General features: G+C 44.5%; 2 protein-coding genes across 2 annotated transcripts; one reads left to right on the forward strand and one right to left on the reverse strand.

Annotated features, from left to right (window-relative positions):
* LOC112231723 (protein PAT1 homolog 1) lies at nt 1-24,236 on the reverse strand. Its single transcript, XM_024398460.2, has 18 exons — nt 24,106-24,236; nt 22,796-22,898; nt 13,730-14,229; nt 13,400-13,480; nt 12,972-13,178; nt 12,241-12,348; nt 11,817-11,903; nt 9,010-9,212; nt 8,670-8,814; nt 7,641-7,758; nt 7,240-7,337; nt 4,844-4,903; nt 4,241-4,386; nt 1,735-1,894; nt 1,445-1,570; nt 1,147-1,238; nt 669-818; nt 1-305 (listed from the first exon to the last, which is right to left on the reverse strand). The coding sequence occupies exons 1-18, from the start codon at nt 24,118-24,120 to the stop codon at nt 284-286; spliced, it is 2,421 nt and encodes an 806-aa protein (XP_024254228.1). The 5' UTR covers nt 24,121-24,236; the 3' UTR covers nt 1-283.
* A 283-nt stretch (nt 24,237-24,519) lies between these two features.
* On the forward strand, nt 24,520-25,533 carry LOC112231751. Its single transcript, XM_024398512.2, has 2 exons — nt 24,520-24,629; nt 24,906-25,533. Exon 2 carries the CDS (start codon nt 24,947-24,949, stop codon nt 25,418-25,420), a length of 474 nt encoding a protein of 157 aa, XP_024254280.2. The 5' UTR covers nt 24,520-24,629; nt 24,906-24,946; the 3' UTR covers nt 25,421-25,533.
* Nucleotides 25,534-26,354: the final 821 nt, after the last annotated feature.

Here is a 26,354-nt window from a genome sequence, read left to right on the forward strand (position 1 = left end):
TACAATAGAAATACTTTTAATTTGATGTTTTATCACAGGCATCAACGTTAACAAGATTTTTTTTTAAAAAAGCTGATTTAATTCTCTCTCAGTTCAGTTCATTTCTCTCGCTCACTCACACGCGCATCCCCATACACACCCAATGGACAAAGAAAACACTGACAGATTCTGCTGGATTAAAATCATCATCAACCCTAGTAGACATCCTACTCTCTTCTGCACACACATACGATAGTGCACGCACACGCTTCAACTGGGGTTTTCTTGATGTCTGGAGTCACTTTTACCTGGACAATGCGGAGATCCTGAGAAAGGGAGGTTTTATTGTGTGAAAATAGTGAGCAGATAGGGTTACAAAGTAAATATCAGGTCGTCAAAGAAAGTGTCCTAAATCCAATTCCTCATTTTAGTCATTTAGGAGACGCTCTTATCCGCTAGGCTATCCCTCATTCTTCCTGAAGTGTGTGACAGAAATTCCACCTCCAACTGGGACTCACAACAATCAACACCTTAACACAGTGTACTCAAAAAGCGGCAAGGCATTGTGCATGTGAACTTGTTTATCCCCCCCCACCCCCATGCTTTCCAAAACATTGAATGGGGAGGGAAGAACAGCACACTTCAGGGATAATTGAAAGTGGGCAAAGGACACGTGAGACTGTACTCACTGTAACTTCTCCTGCAGCAGCTCCAGCCTCTGTCGGTCTACGTAGCGCGAGAAGAGAGAGAGCAGGTTGGGAGGGGTGAAGAGAGGAGGGGACAGGGACGAGGGGGGCACATTGAGCAGCTCCCTGGTCACAGAGAACACCAACTCCGTCCTGTGAGAGAGATGGGAGGGAGGGAAACAAGCAAAAGGACACAGACAAGGTGGAGAGAGTTAGTACATTGCAACCACAATAAACAAACCTTAGTGTTTTCAACATAAAAAAAATATGTTATAGGTTTGTAGTTGCTGTGTGTGTTTCCGAACCCTGTCGCTAGGTGGTGACATTGACCATGCATCGTTAGCTATTACCGGTACCTTATTTTTATGGAACAATTCTAGCTAATATTGATAAATGTAAAATCTAACAACCATTTTAAATTTTGCCAATCAAAAAACACAGACACAGGTTTATGAATTAGTAAAAGTAGGGCTGTGCTCACCATCGATTGTCATCCATGAGTTGACAGTTAAGGTCGGAGCTTTGCATTCGCTCTCCTTCACTCAGGATCAGGTAAAGCAGCGTCACACCAAACTGGGAGGATGGAGAGAGGAGAAAAGGAAAGAGAGATGGTAGAAAAGGAGAGATGGGGACAGAAAGTGAGTGCACTGACTTCATGCCATCATGGGTTTATTTATCATCATTGAACCTTAACCATCATCACTGCTAGACAGAGAAAGGTGCACTATTTTGCATCATTCTAACAGCAGGCAGATTGTATAGTGGGTCAGTGCAGGTACCTTATTTTGCAACACTTTGGACAGTTGACCCTCGCTGCCTTGCAGCTCCTGCAGCAAGTCTGTGAGGGCAGCGCTGGATAGGGAAGAGATCACCACAGCAACGGGCTCCACCAACCAGCACAGCGCCTGGGGGAGATGGGAGGTGCAATTATAGACCACGTATGAGCATTATATACATCTACGTAGGTGAGTCTGTCTCTGTGTGGGCTTGAGCATCTCATTGAGAACAATCATTTTTTGCAATAAAGATCCGACACTAACCAACTGTGTGTGTGTGCCTCCATCTATACCTGGTCCTGTTTGTCTTTCTTGGCCAGGGCGTGCAGGTTCCGGGCAATCCCCATGACAACGGTGGCAGCCTGCAGCGGAGGCAGGAATGGGATGAGCCTGGAGATGAGGCGCTTTCCCTTACGCACCGACATGATCAACAGACACTGCTCGTCACTCACTCTGCGGGATTTGGGGGGGGGCAGTTGGAGGAGAAGGAGAGTGAGTCTGTGGTGAATATTAATGATGGGGGAAGCAAAGCCTTTCGGGACAATTAGGGGTTTCCGCCAAATAGTGCCAGGAGGAAAAAAGTTGACTGAAACTTAACAGTGAACATTAGTGACTGCTGGTTCGCTGATGGAGCTGTAGAGATGCAGGGTATGGGGGGGGGTCATATTGTCACCCCCTCCTCTCCTCCGAATAATTCCAAATCGTTCCCTAGCCCCCTCGCCCTAGGCGATCGTGTACACTACCATTCAAAGGTTTGGGGTCATTTAGAAATGGCCTTGTTCTTGAAAAAGCTAAGCAATTTTTTTGTACGTTAAAATAACATTAAGTTGATCGGAAATACAGTGTAGACATTGTTAATGTCGTAAATTACTATTGTAGCTGGAAATGGCTGATTTTGAATGGAATATCTACATAGGAGTATAGAGGCCCATTATCAGCAACCATCACTCCTGTGTTCCAATGGCACGCTGTGTTAGCTAATCCAAGTTTATCCTTTTAAAAGGCTAATTGATCATTAGAAAACTCTTTTGCAATTATGTTAGCTCAGCTGAAAACTGTTGTGCTGATTGAAGCAATAAAACTGGCCTTTAGACTAGTTGAGTATCTTAAGCATCAACAACTGCTCAAGCAGAATAGGAGTTGATGCCTTCACACAGCACACGCGGGCTGTCCAGAGCAAAAATAAGTGCTCGTCAATCCACTCGCTGTGCGTATTTATTTTAAGGGAAGTGAATTACAAAAGTAAACCTTCAATAGTGAACCTACTGCTGGCTGCTGATGATAGACTGCAAAAAGAAAGCTAAATAAAACCCACCTAGCATTCGTTTTGACTAGCCTACTGGAGCCAGATAGACATCTATTTTCTGGAACGCATTAGTCTTAAAAGGGGCAACGTCCTATTTTTTGAAATGCAAAACAATTACCTTCTCAAAATGACATATTTTAGAAACAAAATTATTGCAAACTAATCCAATGTAATGACTTAAATGCCTAAATTATATGACACTGCTTTTTCACACCATAATAACAATATGTAGCCTATTACTAGAGATATATATACATATAGAGAGAGAGAGAAAGCATGCCAACCTATAGGCCCTGCATGACCTTAATGCATTTTAACCACCCCAAGTCCGGGGCCAATAGATTTTTGGCCGACTGGCCAGAAGGGGCCAGTGACAAAAAAAAAAGTTAACCTGTTGAGTGTAGGGGGCAATATTTTGATGTTTGGATGAAAAACGTACCCAAATGAAACTGCCTATTTCTCAGGCCCAGAATCTAGAATATGCATATAATTGTCAGATTATGAAAGAAAACACTCTAAAGTTTCTAAAACTGTCAAAATATTGTCTGAGTATAACAGAACTGATATTGCAGGCGAAAACCTGAGGAAAATCCAACCCGGAAGTGCTGTTGTTTCTGAAAGCTCTCTGTTCCATTTAAAGGGATATCAACCAGATTCCTTTTCCTATGGCTTCCACATGTTATGAACAGTCTTTAGACATAGTTTCAGGCTTTTGTTTTGAAAAATGAGCAAGAAAGATCACATCGCGTCATTGGATGGCTGGGTGCCAGCAGCGTTTTGCATGTGCAACAGCTTGGAGCAGACATTTTCTCTCTCTCTCCTATTGAAGGTACAGTCCGGTAGAAATATTGTCGATTATATATTGTAAAAACAACTTGAGGATTGATTATAAAAAACGTTTAACATGTTTCTATGAACTTTACAGATATTTGGAATTTTCGTCTACGTTGTCGTGACCGCTCGAGCCTGTGGATTTCCGAACATAACGCGCCAACCAAATGGAGGTATTTTGAATATAAAAATAATATTTATGGAACAAAAGGAACATTTATTGTGTAACGGGGAGTCTCGTGAGTGCAAACATCCGAAGATCATCAAACGTAAGCGATTTAATTTATTGATTTTCTGACTTTCGTGACCAATCTACTTGGCTGCTAGCGGTTTGTAATGTTTTGTCTGCTGAGAGTGATGTCCTTACATAAACGCTTTTTTGAAATCTGACATGCCAGGTGGATTAACAACAAGCTACGCTGTGTTTTGCTATATTGCACTTGTGATTTCATGAAAATTTAATATTTTTTGTAATTTAATTTGAATTTGGTGCTCTGCAATTCAGAGGATGTTGATGAAAATGATCCCGCTAACGGGATGGGTGCATCAAGAAGTTAATGTTGGACCTTGCTCACCTCGTCTTCCCACTCCTTCCCCTTGAGGGAGCTGTAGAGTGTGGGTCTTGTCCCCCCTCACCCACATACCCCATCCCTCAGTCTCACCTGTCGTCCCACTCCTTCTCCTTGAGGGAGGCGTAGAGCTGCAGCGTGTGGGTTTTGTGCTGCTCCAGCAGGGCCTCTCTCTGCTCCTCTGGCGTCTGCATGAAGCGCTTCTCAAAGTCCTGTACCTCCAGCAACAGACTGTACATCTGATGGAGGAAGAGAGGGGGGGAGGGAGATCGCGTTAGGGTCCCCAGAGTGCGAATCTCGAGTGTTTTAGGGGGATACGTGGTAACATGAATAGTAGTGCAGCGCTTCATAGAGAATATAGGTAGTAGTACAAGTTACAAATTTGAAAGAGAGAAAAAAAATAAAAATGTTATATATTTTTTTTATATATATTTGCACACTATAAACGCTCCCAATAATTTTACAGGCATCACCAACGTTTAGGCACATAGTAACTGCTAGCTAGCTACACAAGAAGGTACTAACACAAGATGGTTACAAAGAAATAATGGAGTGTCTACAGATATAACACATGTTAAGAGTGAGAGCACTGCAGATGGTTCAAAACAGGCAGAGGAAGTTCAAACCAAGGTAACATATCATTAATACAACCACAGAGCTGTAGAGACAAGTCATTCTCCCCTTCCTTGTCTTTACCTTCTCCACAGTGTAGAGGATCTGCCGCCTCTTATTCCACACCTGTTTCTCTCTCTTCTCCTGTGTGGGACAGAGGGAGCGGTTAGAGTTGAAGAATAATGTACTTCTGCAGTGTTTCCCAACTGGGGGAACGTGTGACAAAAATGTGCAAAAAAAAGAGGAATATATATAAAATTTATGTTCCAAGTTATTTCAATCTTAATAGACAGGAAAGCATTTACTGAGGTCACTGGTGTGGAATCTCTAGTTTATTTTATATTTATAGGCCTACTTTTTAAACTTCGGTGCGCATTGCTCGGCCCGCCTTTTGACCCTCTGCTTCACGCTAGTTGCTCACCATTTTAGTTAACAGCTAGCTTTGAGCAGAAACTAGCTATGGCTCAATGGCTAGAACGCACTGTTCCAAGCAGCAGTAGCAGCACTAGCGCCAGCTCAAGTTGAACCCGTGGAAAAAAAGAAAGTTCACAAGTCAAAGAAGTGTAAATTTCATGAACAGTATGTCCTCTTCGGTGTCACCTCCTGTATCCTCTGTGGCGACGTACTCTCAAATAATAGCATGAAACCAGCCCATTCACTACAGCACATCAGCACCAAGCCTCTTTCCTGTGTGGGTCAGACCAGTTTTCCGTTTTCAAAAGCGGTCAGAATTTAAGGTAAGTTGAGAAAAATGAAAGAAATCGACCAAAGCATTGGAAAGGCTTCATATGCTATGTCGCTACTTGTGGCCAAGTCAAAAAAGCCATTCGCAATAGCCGAGGAGTTAATTTTGTCTGCTGCTGTTATCCTCACTGAAACTATGATCGATAAGACAGCAGCTGACACACTGAAGATAGCGCCATTGTCAAATAACACGGTGGGCTGTAGAATCGATGACATGGGCATTGATATTGTTGATCAAGTGGTGCGAGAGATAAATTCCTGTTCATTTGAGCTGCAGTTAGATGAACGGACAGATGTCAGTTGGGAAGCCCAGTTGATTTGCGTTTGTGAGATAGAGACATTTCGGAAATTAATGAGCACCTTCGGTCCGGTGAGAAGCTAACGGGGAGAACTACAGGATGAGTTTCACGTTATTGACAGCTTTTTCTCAGAAACCCTGTGAACACGTGTGCACGGATGTTGCGGCATCAATGACTGGGAGAGTAAAAAGATGAATTGCCCGCATAAAGTCAAGCCGGACGTTGAATGGAATCGCTATGATTGACTATCAAAAAAAGCAGTGAAAGTGATGGACTTTATCCAGTCCAGTCCCATGAATCACCGACTGTTTGGAAGGCTCCGCGGTGACAGTGGGACTGACTACCAGCAGCTTACTGCTTCACACTGACGTCCGTTGGCTATCCAGAGAGAAAACGCTACAGAGGCTTTTTGAGCTGCGGGCCAAAGTGATCTTCAGTCTGAGCACTCGCCCTTGTGGCCGTGTTGGAGGACACAGACCGGGTACCCCGCCTTGCTGATGTGTTCGTCTACTTTTTTTACAGGTGATGTTGACAGAGCTCCTATGGTGCAAATAGTAAGCTCACATTTATCCAAACTAAGTAAGTTCAAATCCTTATTCCCCGACATTGAAAACAAGTCTGCTAAACTTGACTGGGTGAGTAATCCTTTCATGACTGACAGCACCAACAACAGTCCTACCAGACTGCAGGAAAATCTTCTGTATGTGTCCTCAGACCATGGCCTGAAGATGAGGTACATGGAGACAACACTGTTCTGGTGTGATGTGAAGGAAATGTACACAGAATGAACTGCTGCCCTTTGGCTCTGCAGGATTATATGAAGTGATATTTTCATCCATGACCCTAATCAAGACCACATACAACAGACTCGACTTGCAGAAAAGCCCGATCACTGCCGTTGTCACCAAGACTGACAAAGATTATGAGTGAGAGACAACGTAAACTTTCCAATTGATTGGAGATGTATTGTATTGGGAGTATGTGTATAAAAGGTGATCTTTGTTTTTGTATAATTTCTCTGGAAAAAAATGTAGGAATACATTAGTATTATAGTAATACTTAATTCGCAGTTAAAATGACAGACTAATATTTATATTCAACATAATTTAGTCTATTTTACTCCTAATCTTGGAATCACGGCGGTCGCACGCGCATGAGGGGGTACTTCAGGCAAGTTTATTTAGAGGTACAGTACCCAAAAGTGCTTGGGAACCACTCTACTACAGTATCCAAAATAACTAAATGTTGTCCTGACTCCATATCAATGTAGGAACAACTGACAGTATCATCTGGTGTAGCGAGAGAAAAACGATATAATAAGAATAAAGCGTGATAAGGAACAGGGAACATACGTCAGAGACAAAACAGCAGGAGATAGAATGGCAGAACTCATGAGACACAGGAGTTTGGAGAGATTGTGGTGTGTGTAGTAAGTACCTCGTCATCAGTGCGACTGGTCACCACTGTGTCGATCATCTTCCTGGGGTTGTTGACGCTGGACACAGTCAGCTTACCCAGTGAGCCTGCAAACTGCACTGTGTGTGGGGGGGGGGCGATACACACGTATGTTATAGATGCATCCTCAAAACACACAAAGGTGATGAGTATTCATTTAAAATCAGACCTTGGTTAAAATAGTATTGGTTTTCTTTCTAATACTAGATTGAGCTTGCCTGGTGCAAAGGAACCAATGCAATAGTCCCGAAAGTGCTAACCCTGCCCAGTTGGTACACCAGGTAGTGTGCCAAACGCTATTTAACTGAAACAAATATATACTATTTGATCCAGGTCATTGATCATGTATCCTCCGAGTTTTCTAATAATGATGAATTAATTACCTGGTCTGTAGGTGTGTTCCAGCTTGGCCACCTGGGGTGTGATGAGTTTGGTGGTGTGCTCCTTCCTCACGCCGTCTCGGTCTCTCTCCTGCCTCTTCTCCATCTTCTCAAAGTAATTCTGCCAGCCAACACAAAATTGGCATCCATTTATTTATACATTTGTGCATTTAATCCGCCATGGACAGGGACAACTACTGAAAAAAAGTTTCCTTATCATAGAAATCAATAAAAAAAATGTATTAGGATAATCCTATCATAACTATTTATTAACACTCAATTAAAAAGGTGGAACTCTGACAACAAAGGCCAGCGAGACCTATTGGTCTCCAGAAGCAGGTGAACAGGGATTGGGGTAGACAGCCAAGTGGAACTAATAAAGGATCTGAATGACAGGATTGGAACAGTGGTTTCCCTGGCATACATCCTGATCTCGTTTATGACATGCTCCCTCCTTTGCGGTCCACCTAGGCTGGTAGCGATCAGATAGAAATACAATGTGTAGAACCAACATGCTTTTCTGTCCATGTAAGGACAGGTGTCAGCTACATAAATTATGTTTATTTAATCCCATTCTAGGTTGGTCAGTAGGACAGAACAATCTGATAGAAACAGATTGTGTAGAGCCAACATGCATCTCTACAAGAGGTTGTGTCTGGTTTATAACTAACATTTCTATCGGTCTTGTTCAGAACCTCACGCCCCTACACTGACCTGGGTCGGGTTCATTAGGGAACACCGTAGAAAAACGGCTTGCAACAAATTGACAATGAGCGTTAATTGGACAAAGTCTAGGTAGTCCCAGTTTCCACCCATTTTCTTCCATTGGTGCCTAGTGAATAAAACACTTGCTCATGTTCTTTAGGGCACACAGAATAAAAAAATGTAAAAAAGTTAAGATTTCGCACCAGAAAACAAAAACAGGCGTTTCTTATGGGACCAAGTACTCGATCCCAGTTTCAGTCCATTTTGTTCTGTTTGGTGCCTAATGAACAGGACCTTGACTTTTTCCATTGACTTGGCTGTACTGACCTGGTAGTAGTAGTCATCCAGGTAGGGATCAGTGCTCTGCAGCTGCATCATCTGGATCTTGGCCACCCACTCCTTCTCCCTCTGGGTCATCAAGTTACTGTAGGGGTCTCTGCTCCGCCAGTCCCCCACACGCCCGCCACGCTCACTGGGGAGAGAGATGATAGAGGAGGCAAAGTGAGAAAGAGGCTCCACAGCTGCAGGTTAGTTGAACATAATGCATTAGCAATTCAAGGAAATTTGTGAGGCAATTTATGGCAATAGCACTGTGGATGGATATGGAGGAGATGCGGATGCTGGGACAACTTAAATTATTCACACACACACACTTCAGTCTACATACCCTCCTCTACTCTGCATCCTCTGGGTGAGCATGCGGCGGTGCTGGGGGTGCAGGTGCGTGGTGTTGTGCCGGATGATGGGACAGGGTACGTGGTTGTGGTGGGGACCCATCCTGTGGGGAGGGGGCTGGCCGAAGAAGGGCCTGAAGCCTCCGCCGCCAGGCAGCAACGGGGGACCCTGACAGCCCCTGGGGAAGCCAGCAACCTAAGAGGGGGAGAAAGAGAGAGAAGGAATGAAAAAAAATAGAGGAAAGGAAGGGAGGCTGGCATTGAATGTGTGTTGTGGAAATTCACCACTATGGACTCAAACTCAACGTAAATGAATCAATCTTTATTAACACGCCCGGAGAAGTTCAAACTCAATCCAAGCTTGATGAAAACTCTGAAAAAGGGCGTTCCATTTCAGTCCTTATATACAAACAAGTTATATAAGCATGATTTACATGATTCATTATTAACATTGGTTCCTGCATGTGACTGACAAGGCTTCTTCTCTTAACGGGGACTGTGAAACTGAGATACTCCTTTTGGTTCCCAGAGCAATGTTCTGGGGGTACTGCCAATTGGTCTGAGGTGGTCACAGTCACCTGCACCAACCAAGATGGAGTGAGAGGAGATTTCAATTCAAGGCTCTCTCTTCAGACAAAATGTTCCCTCACACGTGTTTATGCAAACACCCATTTTACATAACAGTATGTATATAAGTTCATAGATATGTTGTACACGTGAATCATTTGTGTTCATAGGGAGTGTGAATGGGGTGTATTACCTACGCACCAAACGGAAGCAAAAGGTCTGAAATAGGGAGGGACCAAATTACCGCTGCAACAGTTTTTGCTACGGTATGCACTTATGAATGAATACACCCTGGGTGGCCTAAATTTTGAGTGAGACGGCTCAAGGGGAGTGCATTCAGGTGTACAGATGAGAACACGGGTGAGTGTTTAGTCCACTGGGGAGTTTAAATCAAATCATCTCATAGCATGTATATCTTGGTGGGGCAAATTCCCCAAACATTTTTTTTAGATGCATACCAGCAAAGCCACAACACATTCATTGGACTATAACAGTGACAAACAGTACCCACAAATTGTTAGGGCCTAAATAAAGCTGTCCCAACACCTTACCACGGTTACACCTGGCTATCAGCAGAGCCATGTCTGGCAGCGAAACTGTTCCTTCAGCCTCATTAGCTGATTTGGTTGACTTCCTTAAACAAATGTGGTTTCTACTAACAATTGAGATGAACAAAAAATGGCATAAAGGGGCGACTAGCGAATAAGAGGAAAACCGCCATTTCGATTAAGAAATTAATGAGCGAGCGAAGACGGACGTAGTCAATATAACTATTTGTTCTGCACTTTTGAAATGTACTGCGACAGAATTCAGAACATGGGCCGTTCTTACAGTGTTCTCCCTGTACACCAAGTCAGAACCGCAGGAGAAATAAAGGGGGCATATAAGCTGACAATGTAAGCTCTTACAATATTCGACGATGACATTTCTCAAAAACAGGCTATAGGCTACATGTGCACCACCAAGTCAGAACAGTAGGCTAAATTATGAGGGGAAAATGGACCAAATAATTAGGGTGAGGCACATTGGCTACTAACAGCTTACTACACAACATACAATTAGTATTAGTTTCTTAGCTACGAAATGCATATCTTCCTGGCATATTACATCATTTATGCAGCAACATACAATACATTTGACTCACCTTGCCATTTTCACTTGAACAGGAAGGTCCTTGGTGGGCAAATTTTGTCATCAAAGTCTGGCATTCTCTGGATTCATGGTGCTTTCAAGACAACTGGGAACTCGGGAAAAAAACAGGTTGAATCATGACGTTAGTGATCTTCAGGCCGAGCTCTAGAAAGAGGCGCGAGATCCCGACTTGGAATTCCGAGTTGGATGACCGCTCAAAATGTATTTGCCCAGTGGGAACTCGTTTTTTCCCCGAGCTCCAAGTTGTCTTGAACGCACTGAAGCCTGAGATTTCCAGTTCCAAGTTTCCAGTTGTTTTGAAAGCGGCAGAAGTCATGTTGAATTGACAGCATGGCCAATGTTGAATGTTTTCCTTTGAAGCTTGGAAAACAGACCCTTAAATACAGACTTGGACCACACATCCACTCCACTGAATAGCAGGCTAGTGGTTGAATAGCAGGCTTGTTTGGTAATCTTTATGTCCAGTGGCCAATTAGCATCGATACATTTTATCTATATTTACTCTTCATATGACAAGGATTGAAAAGGATGCCAGTAGGTTGTCGACTTCATTCATGATGATAGCTGATATTTTGAAAGTATGACGTTGACATGATCAGTCCAATCAAAAGGTAAGGTAGATATAAAGTGATTTGATGTCATTTTATCTGTGGTCAATGACCTTGAGCCTTCTTGGATGGGCACTTCTAATGTACATATGGCAGCACCCAAGGGGATTGAATTTACAAGTTCTCCCCATAGAGTTTGCAGTGACATAGTGTCCCCATGAGTGACAGAACACCGAGCCAATCACGGTGCAACTAGAGAACATTACCAACCCCTACGCTCCATATTTTCCGCTGGATGCCCCACCACAACAGAAAGCACCAAGTTAGGCAGAAACACCTGTATTTTGGAGTTGCCTTACTCAAGAAAGGAAAAAATAGAATGTTTGTATGCAGCTTTATTAACTCAATGATATATATATATATATTTTTTTTTTTAACATTATTTGCAAACTGATATGTGACACATTAATGCCAAAACAACACGCTAAACCCCACCTGACCTGAATGACGGGTCACCACTGGTTGAGTCTCACCTGAGAGTTGAGCATCTGGGCACGTTGGATCTGGGACAGAACGGGACCCACGCCGGCCGGGAATGGAGGACGACAAAGAGGAGAGTTCTAACACAGACAGAGAGAGAATCCAACTCAGAACCAATACTGACCTGGAACCTGCACCTGCAGTGAGCTAGAGTCCATCCATGAGCCAAGCTATTGAGCCAAAACCAAGGTAGCTGCTATGGAATAATTCATATTTTGTATTTATTTATATATCCACCCTCACGGAAGTACCTGACCATGAAAAGTCAAACCTCATTCAACAATTGGTCAAAAACACCACAACAGTTCAAACAACCAAAATAAAACTTTACACTCCTCAATGTCACATGCCCCACCTAATAAAGCAAGGGAGGGCCAGAGAGCTAGTCAAAGGAGAGAGGGAGGTAGGGGGACTCACAGCCATGTTTAAGAGGGTATTGGGGGAGATGCGCTCAGGGAAGGAAGGGGGGTAGCGGTGTTGGTGGTGGACCGGGGCTCGCACATGAACGGCGGTGGGGTGGTGGATCTGCAACACACACAGGAGAGAGATTCAATACAACTAATTAGCCTATAACTGTACACAGAGAGAGGGTTATCTCTGGCTTTGCAACAGATAGGATGAGAGTAGAGGCAGAAACAGGATGATAACAGCAAGCACTAATAGTATAATAGTAGTCTCAAACTTCATGCCCGTGGGACTCCAAAGTGTGACTCGGGGGCCAGATGTGGCCCGTGAACTGGAAGTTTGAGACCACTGGTCTAATAATTATGAAAGGGAAAGGGGGATACCTAGTCAGTTGTACAACTGAATACATTCAACTGAAATGTGTCTTGCGCATTTAACCCAACCCCTCAATCAGAGAGGTGCGGGGGGCTGCCATAATTGACATCCACGTCTTCGGCGCCCGGGAAACAATGGGTTAACTGCCTTGCTCAGGGGCAGAATGACATTTTTACCTCGTCAGCTCAGAGATTCGATCCAGCAACAGTAGTTACTTCTGCAGAATAATGCCATATTATACAAAACTACATTGAGAAGCAAATAACTATTTTAAATATAAGTGGGAGTATTCTGCATACAGAGAGATGAGATAACAGTCCAGAATGATTACTAAAAAGAGGGAGAAAGGGCAAAATTCTCTCACTGACCTGCTGCTGATGATTCATAGCATGACTCATCGGCTGCTTGGGCGGAGTCCCGATAGGCACAGCCCTCACTGGTGGGCTTCCAATCACGGGAGAGGACGAGCGAGGCGGGGGGGCCCTTTCCGAAAAGTCCCGCCCATCCTCGCTCATAACTGGCGGAGGCCGATTGGGCAGCCCCACCTCTTTGATAATGGACATAAGTGGACTGTCCTGGAAAGAAGAGAATTCAACAATCAATAAAATTGCTTTAAACTAGACCTGTTAAGTCAATCAGAGTGCAAATGTGCCAGTTATATTGTTTTTCATGAACTGTACAGGGCCACATTCAGCAAGGCACAACGTAGCTAAACCGTTTGCAACCGAAAAGCAGTGTTCTTATTTGACAAATTCAGGAAGTACATCCCTGGTACAAAAACAGGCAGGTGTCTTACCTCCATTTGAGTGATTAGTCCAGGGGTGACGCTAACAGGCCCAAATCCCATGTTGTTCTCCCAGATATTATGTGAGTTCATCTAAAAGAGAGAGGTAGAGGAAGAGAAAGTGTCAGAAGGCGCCAATCCACTGGCGATGCATAATATTCGCCCCTCATTGAACCAGCTGATCGTTCCTTCTCCAAACCCTATAACGTAGTTCTGCAGCATATAGAGCTACAGAATACTAGATCAGTGGTTCTCAAACCTCTCCTTGGGGACCCCCAGACATTTCAAAATGATGTGGTAACCAGTTCACCTTATTCACCTAGTCAAGACCTTGATATTCACCTGTTGCATGGGGGCACCCCCTCGGCGTAGGAGGTGCTGATGCTGCTGGTAGCTCAGCAGGGAAGGATGCAGTGGGCCCGGGGGCAGCCCCGACGGGGTCAGATGGTGGTGGGAAGGGAGCTGGGAGGGGTGGTGGTGCTGCTGGGGCATGGAAGGGGGAGGAGGGAGACCAGTGGACCTGTCACCAGGCCCGGCTGGACCACCCACGCTGGCGATGGCCGGGTCCGCCCCGAGAATCAACATGGCTAGGGACTCGGCTAGGTCGCCTCCCCCCCTCTCCTCCAGGCCCGGAGGGGGCATCGAAGAGAGGGAGTGATGTGGTGGGGGGAGGGATGACGGGTGGGGGACGCGACTGGCAGGAGGAGGGAGTTGAACGGTGGAGGAGTCTCCACCTCCCATTCCCCCCATCCCTAGTCCCCCTAGACCTAAACCTCCGAGTCCGTCGTTCTTTCGTTCTTCGAGCTCTGCGAGCCGCTTGTGCTCCTCCTGCCAGTCATCATCTGTAGGAGGTAATAAGTCATTCCATTATTACAGGTGTCATCCAGCTAATAAAGACTGACTGACAGGAGGAGACACACATTGGTTCTAACAACAATAAATCTAGGACAAAAACTTTGTCTTGACATTTCATAACCAGATCATTTTGTTCGTAAGTCCACGGAACAACTTATTCGTTGTCATTCTAAATGTCCTGAATAATGGAAAGGAAAATACCGTTGGGTGTGGCGCAATAGCCTACACGATTGCACAGTGGACAGCAACCGTTAAGCACACCGTCAGAACGTTGTCCCGCTGATGGCACCTCAAGGTTTCCATGGGCTTCTTATCAGCCATTTGACAAGACTTTCCATATTGGTTCCGATCACTAGTAGCCTAATAATACTCCTCCAATCTAGAGGGATATTCAGTACGTTGCTGACAAACAGCATGTTCAAGGCCTTCGAGCGATTTGGCCTGAGTAAGCCGCTGTCCAGAACATCTAATATAGTCAAAACAGAAAATGAATCAATCTGCACAGCGCCTTACTATTCAACGTATAGTCTTATGCGCTTAGAGTCTACGTTTCAAGGAAATAATATTGTAGTTTTATTATATTGATCATTTGATTCTAGAGCAAATTGAAATAAAATGGTATTTAAAAGGTTTGAGTTGTTTTTTGTTATTGAAATGTGTTTGTCATGTAGCCTAGGTTTATTTGTTATTAGTATGTTTACAGATTAGATTGTTCAAGTAAACTGTCCAACCCAGTAGGATTTATTCTGTCAACACCGTAGCAACTAGATAGAAGCCTAGCTATAGTAGGCCCATAGTCAGGTTTAAACCAGTTCCCCAACCAGCTGTTCTACACACACTAAATCGCAACCTTTCTATAGGCTAGCTAGTTAAGTTAGAGTTTCTATTTTTTTTAAAATTAAACCATTTTTTTTTAAAGTTGGCCTTTAACCATCCAAACATTTTACACGATATTCTGTCCATATAAAACACGTTTATTTTAGGGCATAAGCGAACCAATTTCGGTAGGCTATATACACTGCTCAAAAAAATAAAGGGAACACTTAAACGACAATGTAACTCCAAGTCAATCACACTTCTGTGAAATCAAACTGTCCACTTAGGAAGCAAACACTGATTGACAATAAATTTCACATGCTGTTGTGCAAATGGAAGAGACAACAGGTGGAAATTATAGGCAATTAGCAAGACACCCCCAATGAAGGAGTGGTTCTGCAGGTGGTGACCACAGACCACTGCTCAGTTCCTATGCTTCCTGGCTGATGTTTTGGTCACTTTTGAATGCTGGCGGTGCCTTCACTCTAGTGGTAGCATGAGACGGAGTCTACAACCCACACAAGTGGCTCAGGTAGTGCAGCTCATCCAGGATGGCACATCAATGCGAGCTGTGGCAAGAAGGTTGCTGTGTCTGTCAGCGTAGTGTCCAGAGCATGGAGGCGCTACCAGGAGACAGGCCAGTACATCAGGAGACATGGAGGAGGCCGTAGGAGGACAACAACCCAGCAGCAGGACCGCTACCTCCACCTTTGTGCAAGGAGGAGCAGGAGGAGCACTGCCAGAGCCCTGCAAAATGACCTCCAGCAGGCCACAAATGTGCATGTGTCTGCTCAAACGGTCAGAAACAGACTCCATGAGGGTGGTATGAGGGCCCGACGTCCACAGGTGGGGGTTGTGCTTACAGCCCAACACCGTGCAGGACGTTTGGCATTTGCCAGAGAACACCAAGATTGGCATATTCGCCACTGGCACCCTGTGCTCTTCACAGATGAAAGCAGGTTCACACTGAGCACATGTGACAGTCTGGAGATGCTGTGGAGAACGTTCTGCTGCCTGCAACATCCTCCAGCATGACCGTTTTGGCGGTGGGTCAGTCATGGTGTGGGGTGGCATTTCTTTGGGGGGCCGCACAGCCCTCCATGTGCTCACCAGAGGTAGCCTGACTGCCATTAGGTACCGAGATGAGATCCTCAGAGCCCGTGAGACCATATGCTGGTGCGATTGGCCCTGGGTTCCTCCTAATGCAAGACCATGCTAGACCTCATGTGGTTGGAGTGTGTCAGCAGTTCCTGCAAGAGGAAGGCATTGATGCTATGGACTGGCCCGCCCGTTCCCCAGACCCGAATCCAACTGAGCACACCTGGGACATGTCTCGCTCCATCCACCAACGCCACGTTGCACCACAGACTGTCCAGGAGTTGGCGGATGCTTTAGTCCAGGTCTGGGAGGAGATCCCTCAGGAGACCATCTGCCACCTCATCAGGAGCATGCCCAGGCGTTGTAGGGAGGTCATACAGGCATGTGGAGGCCACACAGACTACTGAGCCTCATTTTGACTTGTTTTAAGGATATTACATCAAAGTTGGATCAGCCTGTAGTGTGGTTTTCCACTTTAATTTTGAGTGTGACTCCAAATCCAGACCTCCATGGGTTGATAAATTTGATTTCCATTGCTAATTTGTGTTATTTTGTTGTCAGCACATTCAACTATGTAAAGAAAAAAGGATGTGTTATTTTAGTGTTCCCTTTATTTTTTTGAGCAGTGTATATACACACACACCACACACTACACGCAATATTCTGACTTGCTCAATCGCATGCAGCTCAGATTTTCTTTATAGACAATGAAGAGATATCAATGTGTGAAATAATATTCATATGGCCTACTTCCCCAGCCAATCACACACACGCAGGCGAAAGAGTCGAAGACAAAGGAGTTTGCTTCTGCTGCAGAATAGAACACGTTGCGGCGGAGCTTCAGTAAATGATAACGTCTTCTGTGCCTTTGTCATTCAGAACGAGAAGAGTTTGTGGTTGGCCCAGTCTTTCATGCCACCAAACGACCGACAGACATAGCTAAGCTAACCATATGCCTTGCATTCTGACAGTCTCAAACCAGTAGAGCTCACGCCATTTACTCAACTGATCGATTGTTTGGTCAACAGGCTGTTGGTCGACCAAGATGTTTTTGGTTGAGCAGTCTAAAATCCCAACAACAAAAAAATGTATGGCTTCAGACACCCGTCGGATTCACGCATGTCTCAGTGGACTAATTCATTGCGGAGGTCGCGGAGATGGCACACCAGTAGTACATTTACCGTTAATAACCATCATTCTAAACTACAATGTTCATGTTTGGTTATAGTCATTTCTGTTAATGCATTCAATATATTATTATTACAGTCTTTTACCGTTCTCACTGTTGGAGCAGTCACGTTGTTTGCGGACCGCACAACCTAGGCAACACTTGTGAGGAACATGTTGTTCTATTGATTGGTGGTTTGTTTGTAGCGCTCCTGTCAATGTTGAGTAAGGACACGTACCTAGGCTACCTGGTCTATGCCTAAATGTAGGCCTATAAAAATGTGCCCATTTGGGGATCCGATAGCATTTCCAAATGTCTTAACTCACCACCACTGTGGAACCTCAAACAGCAAGTAAACAAAGTCTGTTTTTACATCCATTGAGAATGACAATAGTTCTCCAACGTAGCCCATTTGAAAAATCTTGCCAGCTCCCTCTCCCTTTCGATAACCACTCAACATGAAAGGGGGAAAGCAATTGACTGCTCTGATCTGGTGGAAACGTCATAAAATAAGCCTACCCGATTAATTCTTATTCCAAAATCCAATTTTTATTTGTCACATACACATGGTTAGCAGATGTTAATGCGAGTGTAGCGAAATGCTTGTGTGATGGTACAGAGCAGCTTAGACAAGATACAGTAGATGGTATCGAGTACAGTATATACATATGAGATGAGTATGTAAACAAAGTGGCATAGTTAAAGTGGCTAGTGATACATGTATTACATAAGGATGCAGTCGATGATATAGAGTACAGTATCAACGTATGCATATGAGATGAACAATGTAGGGTATGTAAACATTATATTAGGTAGCATTGTTTAAAGTGGCTAGTGATATATTTTACATCATTTCCCATCAATTCCCATTATTTTATTTATTTATTTACCTTTATTTAACCAGGTAGGCAAGTTGAGAACAAGTTCTCATTTACAATTGCGACCTGGCCAAGATAAAGCAAAGCAGTTCGACACATACAACGACACAGAGTTACACATGGAGTAAAACAAACATACAGTCAATAATACAGTATAAACAAGTCTATATACAATGTGAGCAAATGAGGTGAGAAGGGAGGTAAAGGCAAAAAAGGCCATGGTGGCAAAGTAAATACAATATAGCAAGTAAAACACTGGAATGGTAGTTTTGCAATGGACGAATGTGCAAAGTAGAAATAAAAATAATGGGGTGCAAAGGAGCAAAATAAATTAATTAATTAAAATTAAATACAGTTGGGAAAGAGGTAGTTATTAAAGTGGCTGGAGTTGAGTCAGTGTGTTGGCAGCAGCCACTCAATGTTAGTGGTGGCTGTTTAACAGTCTGATGGCCTTGAGATAGAAGCTGTTTTTCAGTCTCTCGGTCCCAGCTTTGATGCACCTGTACTGACCTCGCCTTCTGGATGACAGCGGGTGAACAGGCAGTGGCTCGGGTGGTTGATGTCCTTGATGATCTTTATGGCCTTCCTGTAGCATCGGGTGGTGTAGGTGTCCTGGAGGGCAGGTAGTTTGCCCCCGGTGATGCGTTGTGCAGACCTCACTACCCTCTGGAGAGCCTTACGGTTGTGGGCGGAGCAGTTGCCGTACCAGGCGTGATACAGCCCGCCAGGATGCTCTCGATTGTGCATCTGTAGAAGTCTGTGAGTGCTTTTGGTGACAAGCCGAATTTCTTCAGCCTCCTGAGTTTGAAGAGGCGCTGCTGCGCCTTCTTCACAATGCTGTCTGTGTGAGTGGACCAATTCAGTTTGTCTGTGATGTGTACGCCGAGGAACTTAAAACTTACTACCCTCTCCACTACTGTTCCATCGATGTGGATAGGGGGGTGTTCTCTCTGCCGTTTCCTGAGGTCCACAATCATCTCCTTAGTTTTGTTGACGTTGAGTGTGAGGTTATTTTCCTGACACCACACTCCGAGGGCCCTCACCTCCTCCCTGTAGGCCGTCTCGTCGTTGTTGGTAATCAAGCCTACCACTGTTGTGCCGTCCGCAAACTTGATGATTGAGTTGGAGGCGTGCGTGGCCACGCAGTCGTGGGTGAACAGGGAGTACAGGAGAGGGCTCAGAACGCACCCTTGTGGGGCCCCAGTGTCGAGGATCAGCGGGGTGGAGATGTTGTTGCCTACCCTCACCACCTGGGGTCGGCCCGTCAGGAAGTCCAGTACCCAGTTGCACAGGGCGGGGTCGAGACCCAGGGTCTCGAGCTTGATGACGAGCTTGGAGGGTACTATGGTGTTGAATGCCGAGCTGTAGTCGATGAACAGCATTCTCACATAGGTATTCCTCTTGTCCAGATGGGTTAGGGCAGTGTGCAGTGTGGTTGAGATTGCATCGTCTGTGGACCTATTTGGGCGGTAAGCAAATTGGAGTGGGTCTAGGGTGTCAGGTAGGGTGGAGGTGATATGGTCCTTGACTAGTCTCTCAAAGCACTTCATGATGACGGAAGTGAGTGCTAAGGGGCGGTAGTCATTTAGCTCAGTTACCTTAGCTTTCTTGGCAACAGGAACAATGGTGGCCCTCTTGAAGCATGTGGGAACAGCAGACTGGTATAGGGAATGATTGAATATGTCCGTGAACACACCGGCCAGCTGGTCTGCGCATGCTCTGAGGGCGCGGCTGGGGATGCCGTCTGGACCTGCAGCCTTGCGAGGGTTAACACGTTTAAATGTTTTACTCACCTCGGCTGCAGTGAAGGAGAGTTCGCATGTTTTCGTTGCAGGCCTTGTCAGTGGCACTGTATTGTCCTCAAAGCGGGCAAAAAAGTTATTTAGTCTGCCTGGGAGCAAGACATCCTGGTCCGTGACTGGGCTGGTTTTCTTCTTGTAGTCCGTGATTGACTGTAGACCCTGCCACATACCTCTTGCGTCTGAGCCGTTGAATTGAGATTCTACTTTGTCTCTATACTGACGCTTAGCTTGTTTGATAGCCTTGCGGAGGGAATAGCTGCACTGTTTGTATTCGGTCATGTTACCAGTCACCTTGCCCTGATTAAAAGCAGTGGTTCGCGCTTTCAGTTTCATGCGAATGCTGCCATCAATCCACGGTTTCTGGTTAGGGAATGTTTTAATCGTTGCTATGGGAACAACATCTTCAACGCACGTTCTAATGAACTCGCACACCGAATCAGCGTATTCGTCAATGTTGTTGTCTGACGCAATACGAAACATATCCCAGTCCACGTGATGGAAGCAGTCTTGGAGTGTGGAATCAGCTTGGTCGGACCAGCGTTGGACAGACCTCAGCGTGGGAGCTTCTTGTTTTAGTTTCTGTCTGTAGGCAGGGATCAGCAAAATGGAGTCGTGGTCAGCTTTTCCGAAAGGAGGGCGGGGCAGGGCCTTATATGCGTCGCGGAAGTTAGAGTAACAATTGATCCAAGGTTTTTTCAGCCCTAGTTGCGCAATCGATATGCTGATACAATTTAGGGAGTCTTGTTTTCAGATTAGCCTTGTTAAAATCCCCAGCTACAATGAATGCAGCCTCAGGATGTAGAGATTCCAGTTTGCAAAGAGTCAAATAAAGTTCGTTCAGAGCCATCGATGTGTCTGCTTGGGGGGGAATATATACGGCTGTGATTATAATCTACCAAGAGAATTCTCTTCGATAATGCGGTCGACATTTGATTGTGAGGAATTCTAAATCAGGTGAACAGAAGGATTTGACTTCCTGTATATTTCTGTGATCACACCATGTCTCGTTAGCCATAAGGCATATGCCCCCGCCCCTCTTCTTACCAGAAAGATGTTTGTTTCTGTCGGCGCGATGCGTGGAGAAACCCGCTGGCTGCACCGCCTCCGATAGAGTCTCTCCAGTGAGCTATGTTTCCGTGAAGCAAAGAACGTTACAGTCTCTGATGTCCCCCTGGAATGCTACCCTTGCTCGGATTTCATCAACCTTGTTGTCAAGAGACTGGACATTGGCGAGAAGAATGCTAGGGAGTGGTGCACGATGTGCCCGTCTCCGGAGTCTAACCAGAAGACCGCCTCGTTTCCCTCTTTTACGGCGTCGTTTTTTTTGGTCGCCGGGTGGGATCCATTCCGTTGTCCTGGTTAAAATGCAGAACACAGGATCCGCTTCGCGAAAATCATATTCTTGGTCGTACTGATGGTGAGTTGACGCTGATCTTATATTCAGTAGTTCTTCTCGACTGTATGTAATGAAACCTAAGATGACCTGGGGTACTAATGTAAGAAATAACACGTAAAAAAACTAAAAACTGCATAGTTTCCTAGGAACGCGAAGCGAGGCGGCCATCTCTGTCGGCGCCGGAAATGAGGAATGTTCAGAGCAGGAAACTCTTGAGGGTCCAGAATATTTGATTCAATGTTGCAAGTTTGCTAGTGCCAGCTTCAGGGTCAACCCAAGTTAATACATTGTTTCAAGTTTGTTGGAGACAGGCATTGTGTAACCAATGTGATTTATAGGAGATTTACTTTTGATCAGGATATTTTCTACCTGCTAGCTGCAATGATTTTATTTGTTGGATTCATCTAGGCTTTTTTTTTTTTACATAGTTAGCAATGGAAGTTACTTTTAGAATTTTGATTAACCACATGATAATGACTGCGATATGAAGACTATTATAAATTAAATATTATACAAATATCATAACTGGCACTCGGATCGGTAGAAATGGTAAGATAAATTGAAATCCCAAATGGAAAAGCTTGCCGACCCCTGGTGTAGCCTATTAGCAGAGGAACAGCAGAATCTGCTTAGGCTAGCCGCAGCTGGAGGAAGAGGGTCAGGAACTGCCCTGCTCAAAGCATTAGACAAACTCAGTAGCCTACATATAGTTGATTTTATTGATTGGTCGAAGGAACAGACGACTAGGCCGACCAAGATTTTGTTGTTGTCGGCGACAGTCCTACAAAAACATACAACTTTACAATGCGTGAACTTCCTATTCTTTATGGGCTCGTTTCTCAAACATAGCTTTAGCCTAGGAGAAACATAGCTTTCGAGAACTCAAGGGGGCTTACAGCCGTTCCCCCCTTTGGGTTCTCAGATGCTCCACGTGAACTACAACCCTGACGCTCTGTTTTAACGTAATCCTTGCTTGCGGTTTTGGAAACGGTTGGAACTTAACTTTTGTACCAGTGAGAAATAATCTTTCAAATACAAAAGCTACACTTACTCTATGCTGTTTTGCAAAGTTGCACCCGGCAGTAAAACAGCCTCTCGCTGAGCTACCACACATCCTCTCACCTTGCGCTCGCATTTCCATTAGACCATTCCATATTTCTGGTCAGAACCAGGTGTTATTCAAAACACAGCTGGGGTGCAACTTTGCTAAACTTTTGTATTAGAAAAAAAGTATGAAAGTGACTCTCCAAATGTTTCCAAAACTCTATCGTGTGCTAGGTGTATTTGCGATTAGACAGAGAGCATTTCCCTCACAATGCTAAAGGAGTCATCCAACGGCCCAAGGTTATTATAGTCTTAGGTGTTTTAGTCGGTTGACGGGCAATTGTGACTCACCGATGGCTCCATCTCCGAAGGTGTCGTCATTAAACTGGTCAATCTCATCTTCTTCTTCTACCAGCCCCTCCTCCTTCTCCAGGGTACAATCTTCATCAAGGGACTGGAGGGAGAGAGAGATGAAAGGAAGCAAGGAGTTAGGAATGAGAGAAAGGAAGGCAGGCGAGAGAGATAGGAGGGAGAAATGAGGTATGAGAGAGATATGGACAGATGACAGAGAATCTGAGAAGCAACAAGAGATGTAGATAAATGGGATATTGCTGAAGGGTGAGGTCATCAAGAAATGGAAAGATTTAAGAAACAAGTCTAGAATATTGTTTTTCGTCAATAAAAATATTTTCTTTACACAAATGTCAGAAATAGGATTCCAGATAGTAATATTCTGGTCAGATTTTCAGATTTCTTAGCAAGCTCCTCAAGCAGAGACTGACCTTATCCGCAGATATGGCTCTTGATCACAATATTACAGATGACCCTCAATTTGACAGAGAAATATTAGAACCCCGTAGAAATACTATTGTGACTATTTCGAGAACCCACGTGGATGGGAGGTCAATTTTGCCAGCTAACGTTAGTTAGATCCACAACAAGATTGATTGGTGCCACTAGTTTAGAAGGTGGTAGCCCAAGATGTAACGTTACTGTTAAAAAGTTAGACGCTAAAGCTAAGAAAATGCGAGTTTAGAAGATGTGGAAAAGAACAGTTCAGCATTTCACAGGCAGAGTGATATGTGCCCTTTACCAATCGACTTACTTGTCAACTATTACTTGTATTTCCATTACAAGGAAGTGGCCGCACAGTCAAACATGAGCCATCTATCTAGCCATCTCATCCCCTATCAAGACAATGTTTCCCAGCCAAGATAGCGATCCAGCTAAGCTAGCTAGCTAGCTAACGTTAGCAGGAAAGGCTGCGCAAACTAGCTAACGTTAGCTTGTTACATCACACGGTATCCAAGTCGACAGTATCAAACTTGGCACATTTCCTAAAAAAATAAATGCACCATTCTTTAGTGTTTGAATTTTACGTTAGAAAAAAAAGAATCAAAGCCACATAGTGTTGAGCCCGAGAGCCATGACCATACTCAGTTCACTGGACACACAGCAGGCCTGTGATGGGCGGGGGACAATATGCCAGGGAAAGCCTGGTGCTTGGTAGGCCGCACGGAGGAATTTTATCAACGGAGTCGATAAACAAAACCCCAAATCCCCCAGAAAATTGATATATTGGCCACATTTCAACTCGTCTTGAGGGAACGCTAGCTAAAATGTCTACAGAAATTGCCAGACGTAATATAAACACTGCTCACCTGAAAACGGAACATGTATCTTTAGTCCGTGAAAGGTACAATTCTCCCAAGTGTCTCTTGAGGAAGGCTGCGCGCAAATTACGCAAGTCCGCGTGAGCGCAGCAAGGTCTATGTGCACGAGTACGTACGCAGGGAGCGGCTGCGCCGCACGGCTTGCAATTACTTTTTAGTGCATGCATTTTATTATTATTTATGACTAGATTCAAGGTGCAATTGACATACATTTTAACATTGCCTTCAAATTCATGCTGGGTTAAAAGTTACATAAAACATTATTGTGCACTCGAAGTAATTTACAGTAACAGTATGCAGACGTGAAAACACACGAAGTCCAGATCAAGGTTCTAATAACAACGTTTCAGTTTTGTTTCCTCAGCTTGAACCCATGGTAGTCCCTCCTTCTGTTACCTAGGCAACTATCAGTCAGTTGCATAAATCTACTTGAATAACCAGTCTAGCAGTGGCAGACTAGTCACCACATCTTCAGAAAGTAGTGGAGAGGGAGGCCACACACCGTAAATAAGGTACTAACTTCAACGTGTGTGGGTCTGTGTGTGAGTGTATGTATGTTAGTGTGTGTGTGTGAGTGTATGTATGTTAGTGGGTCTGTGTGTGAGTGTATGTATGTTAGTGTGTGTCCATGCTTGCGTGTGCGTAGAGTTTATCTATGCAACAGTGTGATACGAACATTATTATCTGTTGGTGGGTGTTATTAGCAACCTACTTGTTTGGAAACCGTTTTTTGATATTGGTTTTAATACTCTACTGATGCCTGAATATCTCTTTCTCTCTCTCTCTAGCTATCTCTCCATCCCATCTTTTATCATCCCTACAGTTCAAGATGGTGCGGTCTGTCAGAGAAGAATGTAATCAGCTGAGCACCATACAAGACCTGAAGGACTCTGGCTTCGGCCGTCCTCCCCCCCGACACGGCCTCAAGCTCCTCTTCTGGTTCGCCAACGAGTGCGTGGCGTTCAATCACCACGGCAACATGCTGGTAAAGTGCCACCCTGAGAGAGGCGACTTCGGCTTCCACTACTTTGGCAACTTCGAGGAGATTCTCCCAGTTCTATCGCGAGACCGCAGGGAAAGCTACTTCGAGGTGGGAAACCTGAACACAGAGACCTATTCCAAAGCCGAGGACCTACCGGACTACGTGAGCCAGGACTACGGGCTTTCCCTGGGCTACCGCCTATGCAACAAGGACCGCATCATCATCAGGCTGAAGCAGGGGGATGTGAAGGCCACCTATGTCACCGAGCACAAGGAGAACGGCGGCCGGGGGAGTTTGACTCCGAACGCACCCACCTTGTAAATCCGGATTTGATCCGCATCATCCAGGATCCTGAGCTGGAGCTAGCGACATTCCTGGACCAGACGGGCTACATGGGACTGTCTCTGAGAGAGCGCCTCCTCAGAGCTTTCAAGGTATTCATGTTGTTTGTGTCTTCTTGGCGATGGCTTCTGTTATTTTGAGCATCTCAGGGAATTTGTAGAGAGACACGTCTGATATGAGCCGTTGTGCGTTTATAGGTTAGGTCATAGGTCATATAGTAAATACAATAGTTATATTATTATATAAGTAGTAAAATAGTTATGCTACAAACAGTATGTTATCATTTGTAACAGATTATATATTATCTATTTAAAAACATTCTTTCTGTGATTATTTTTTGTAAAAAAATAAAAGAAGAAATACGTCTCTTGTCGTTGTTTCATTATAGCAAAAAATGTCATCTCTGTTGTCGTTTCATTATAGAAAAACTCGGATGTCATCTCGTGGGAGTATGACTCCGAACCTTCCCAACCCTCAGAACGATCTGGTTCAGACCATAACACTTGGGATCTGGAGCAGGGCCAGACCACCTCCCAGAGGTGCACCAGATCTTGCAAAGTCTTTAGTGTCTTTGCTGTCATCCTAATGGTTCTCCTGGTCATCACTGTGATTGTTTTGGTCATCTTAGGGAAGTTGTAGAGATAGCAGTCATTGTAGCCGTTGTGCTGCTGCTGGTCCATCAGAGTTGGGGTCAATTCCATGTAAACTCAGTCAATTACACATTTTCCGAACAGAAAAGCTTTGGGAAATGACTGAATTGAAATCTAATTGACCCTAACCCTGAGGTTCGTAGATCGTAAATAAAATAATTGTATTATTATGTTTTATGATTATGTTAACTCAATACTTATAACTCTTGTCTTTTCTCACTGACACTGATTTTTGACGTATTTTCTTTCCAAAGACTGTGATA

This window comes from Oncorhynchus tshawytscha, linkage group LG34, assembly GCF_018296145.1.
Source record: "Oncorhynchus tshawytscha isolate Ot180627B linkage group LG34, Otsh_v2.0, whole genome shotgun sequence".
Taxonomy (NCBI): Eukaryota; Metazoa; Chordata; class Actinopteri; order Salmoniformes; family Salmonidae; genus Oncorhynchus; species Oncorhynchus tshawytscha.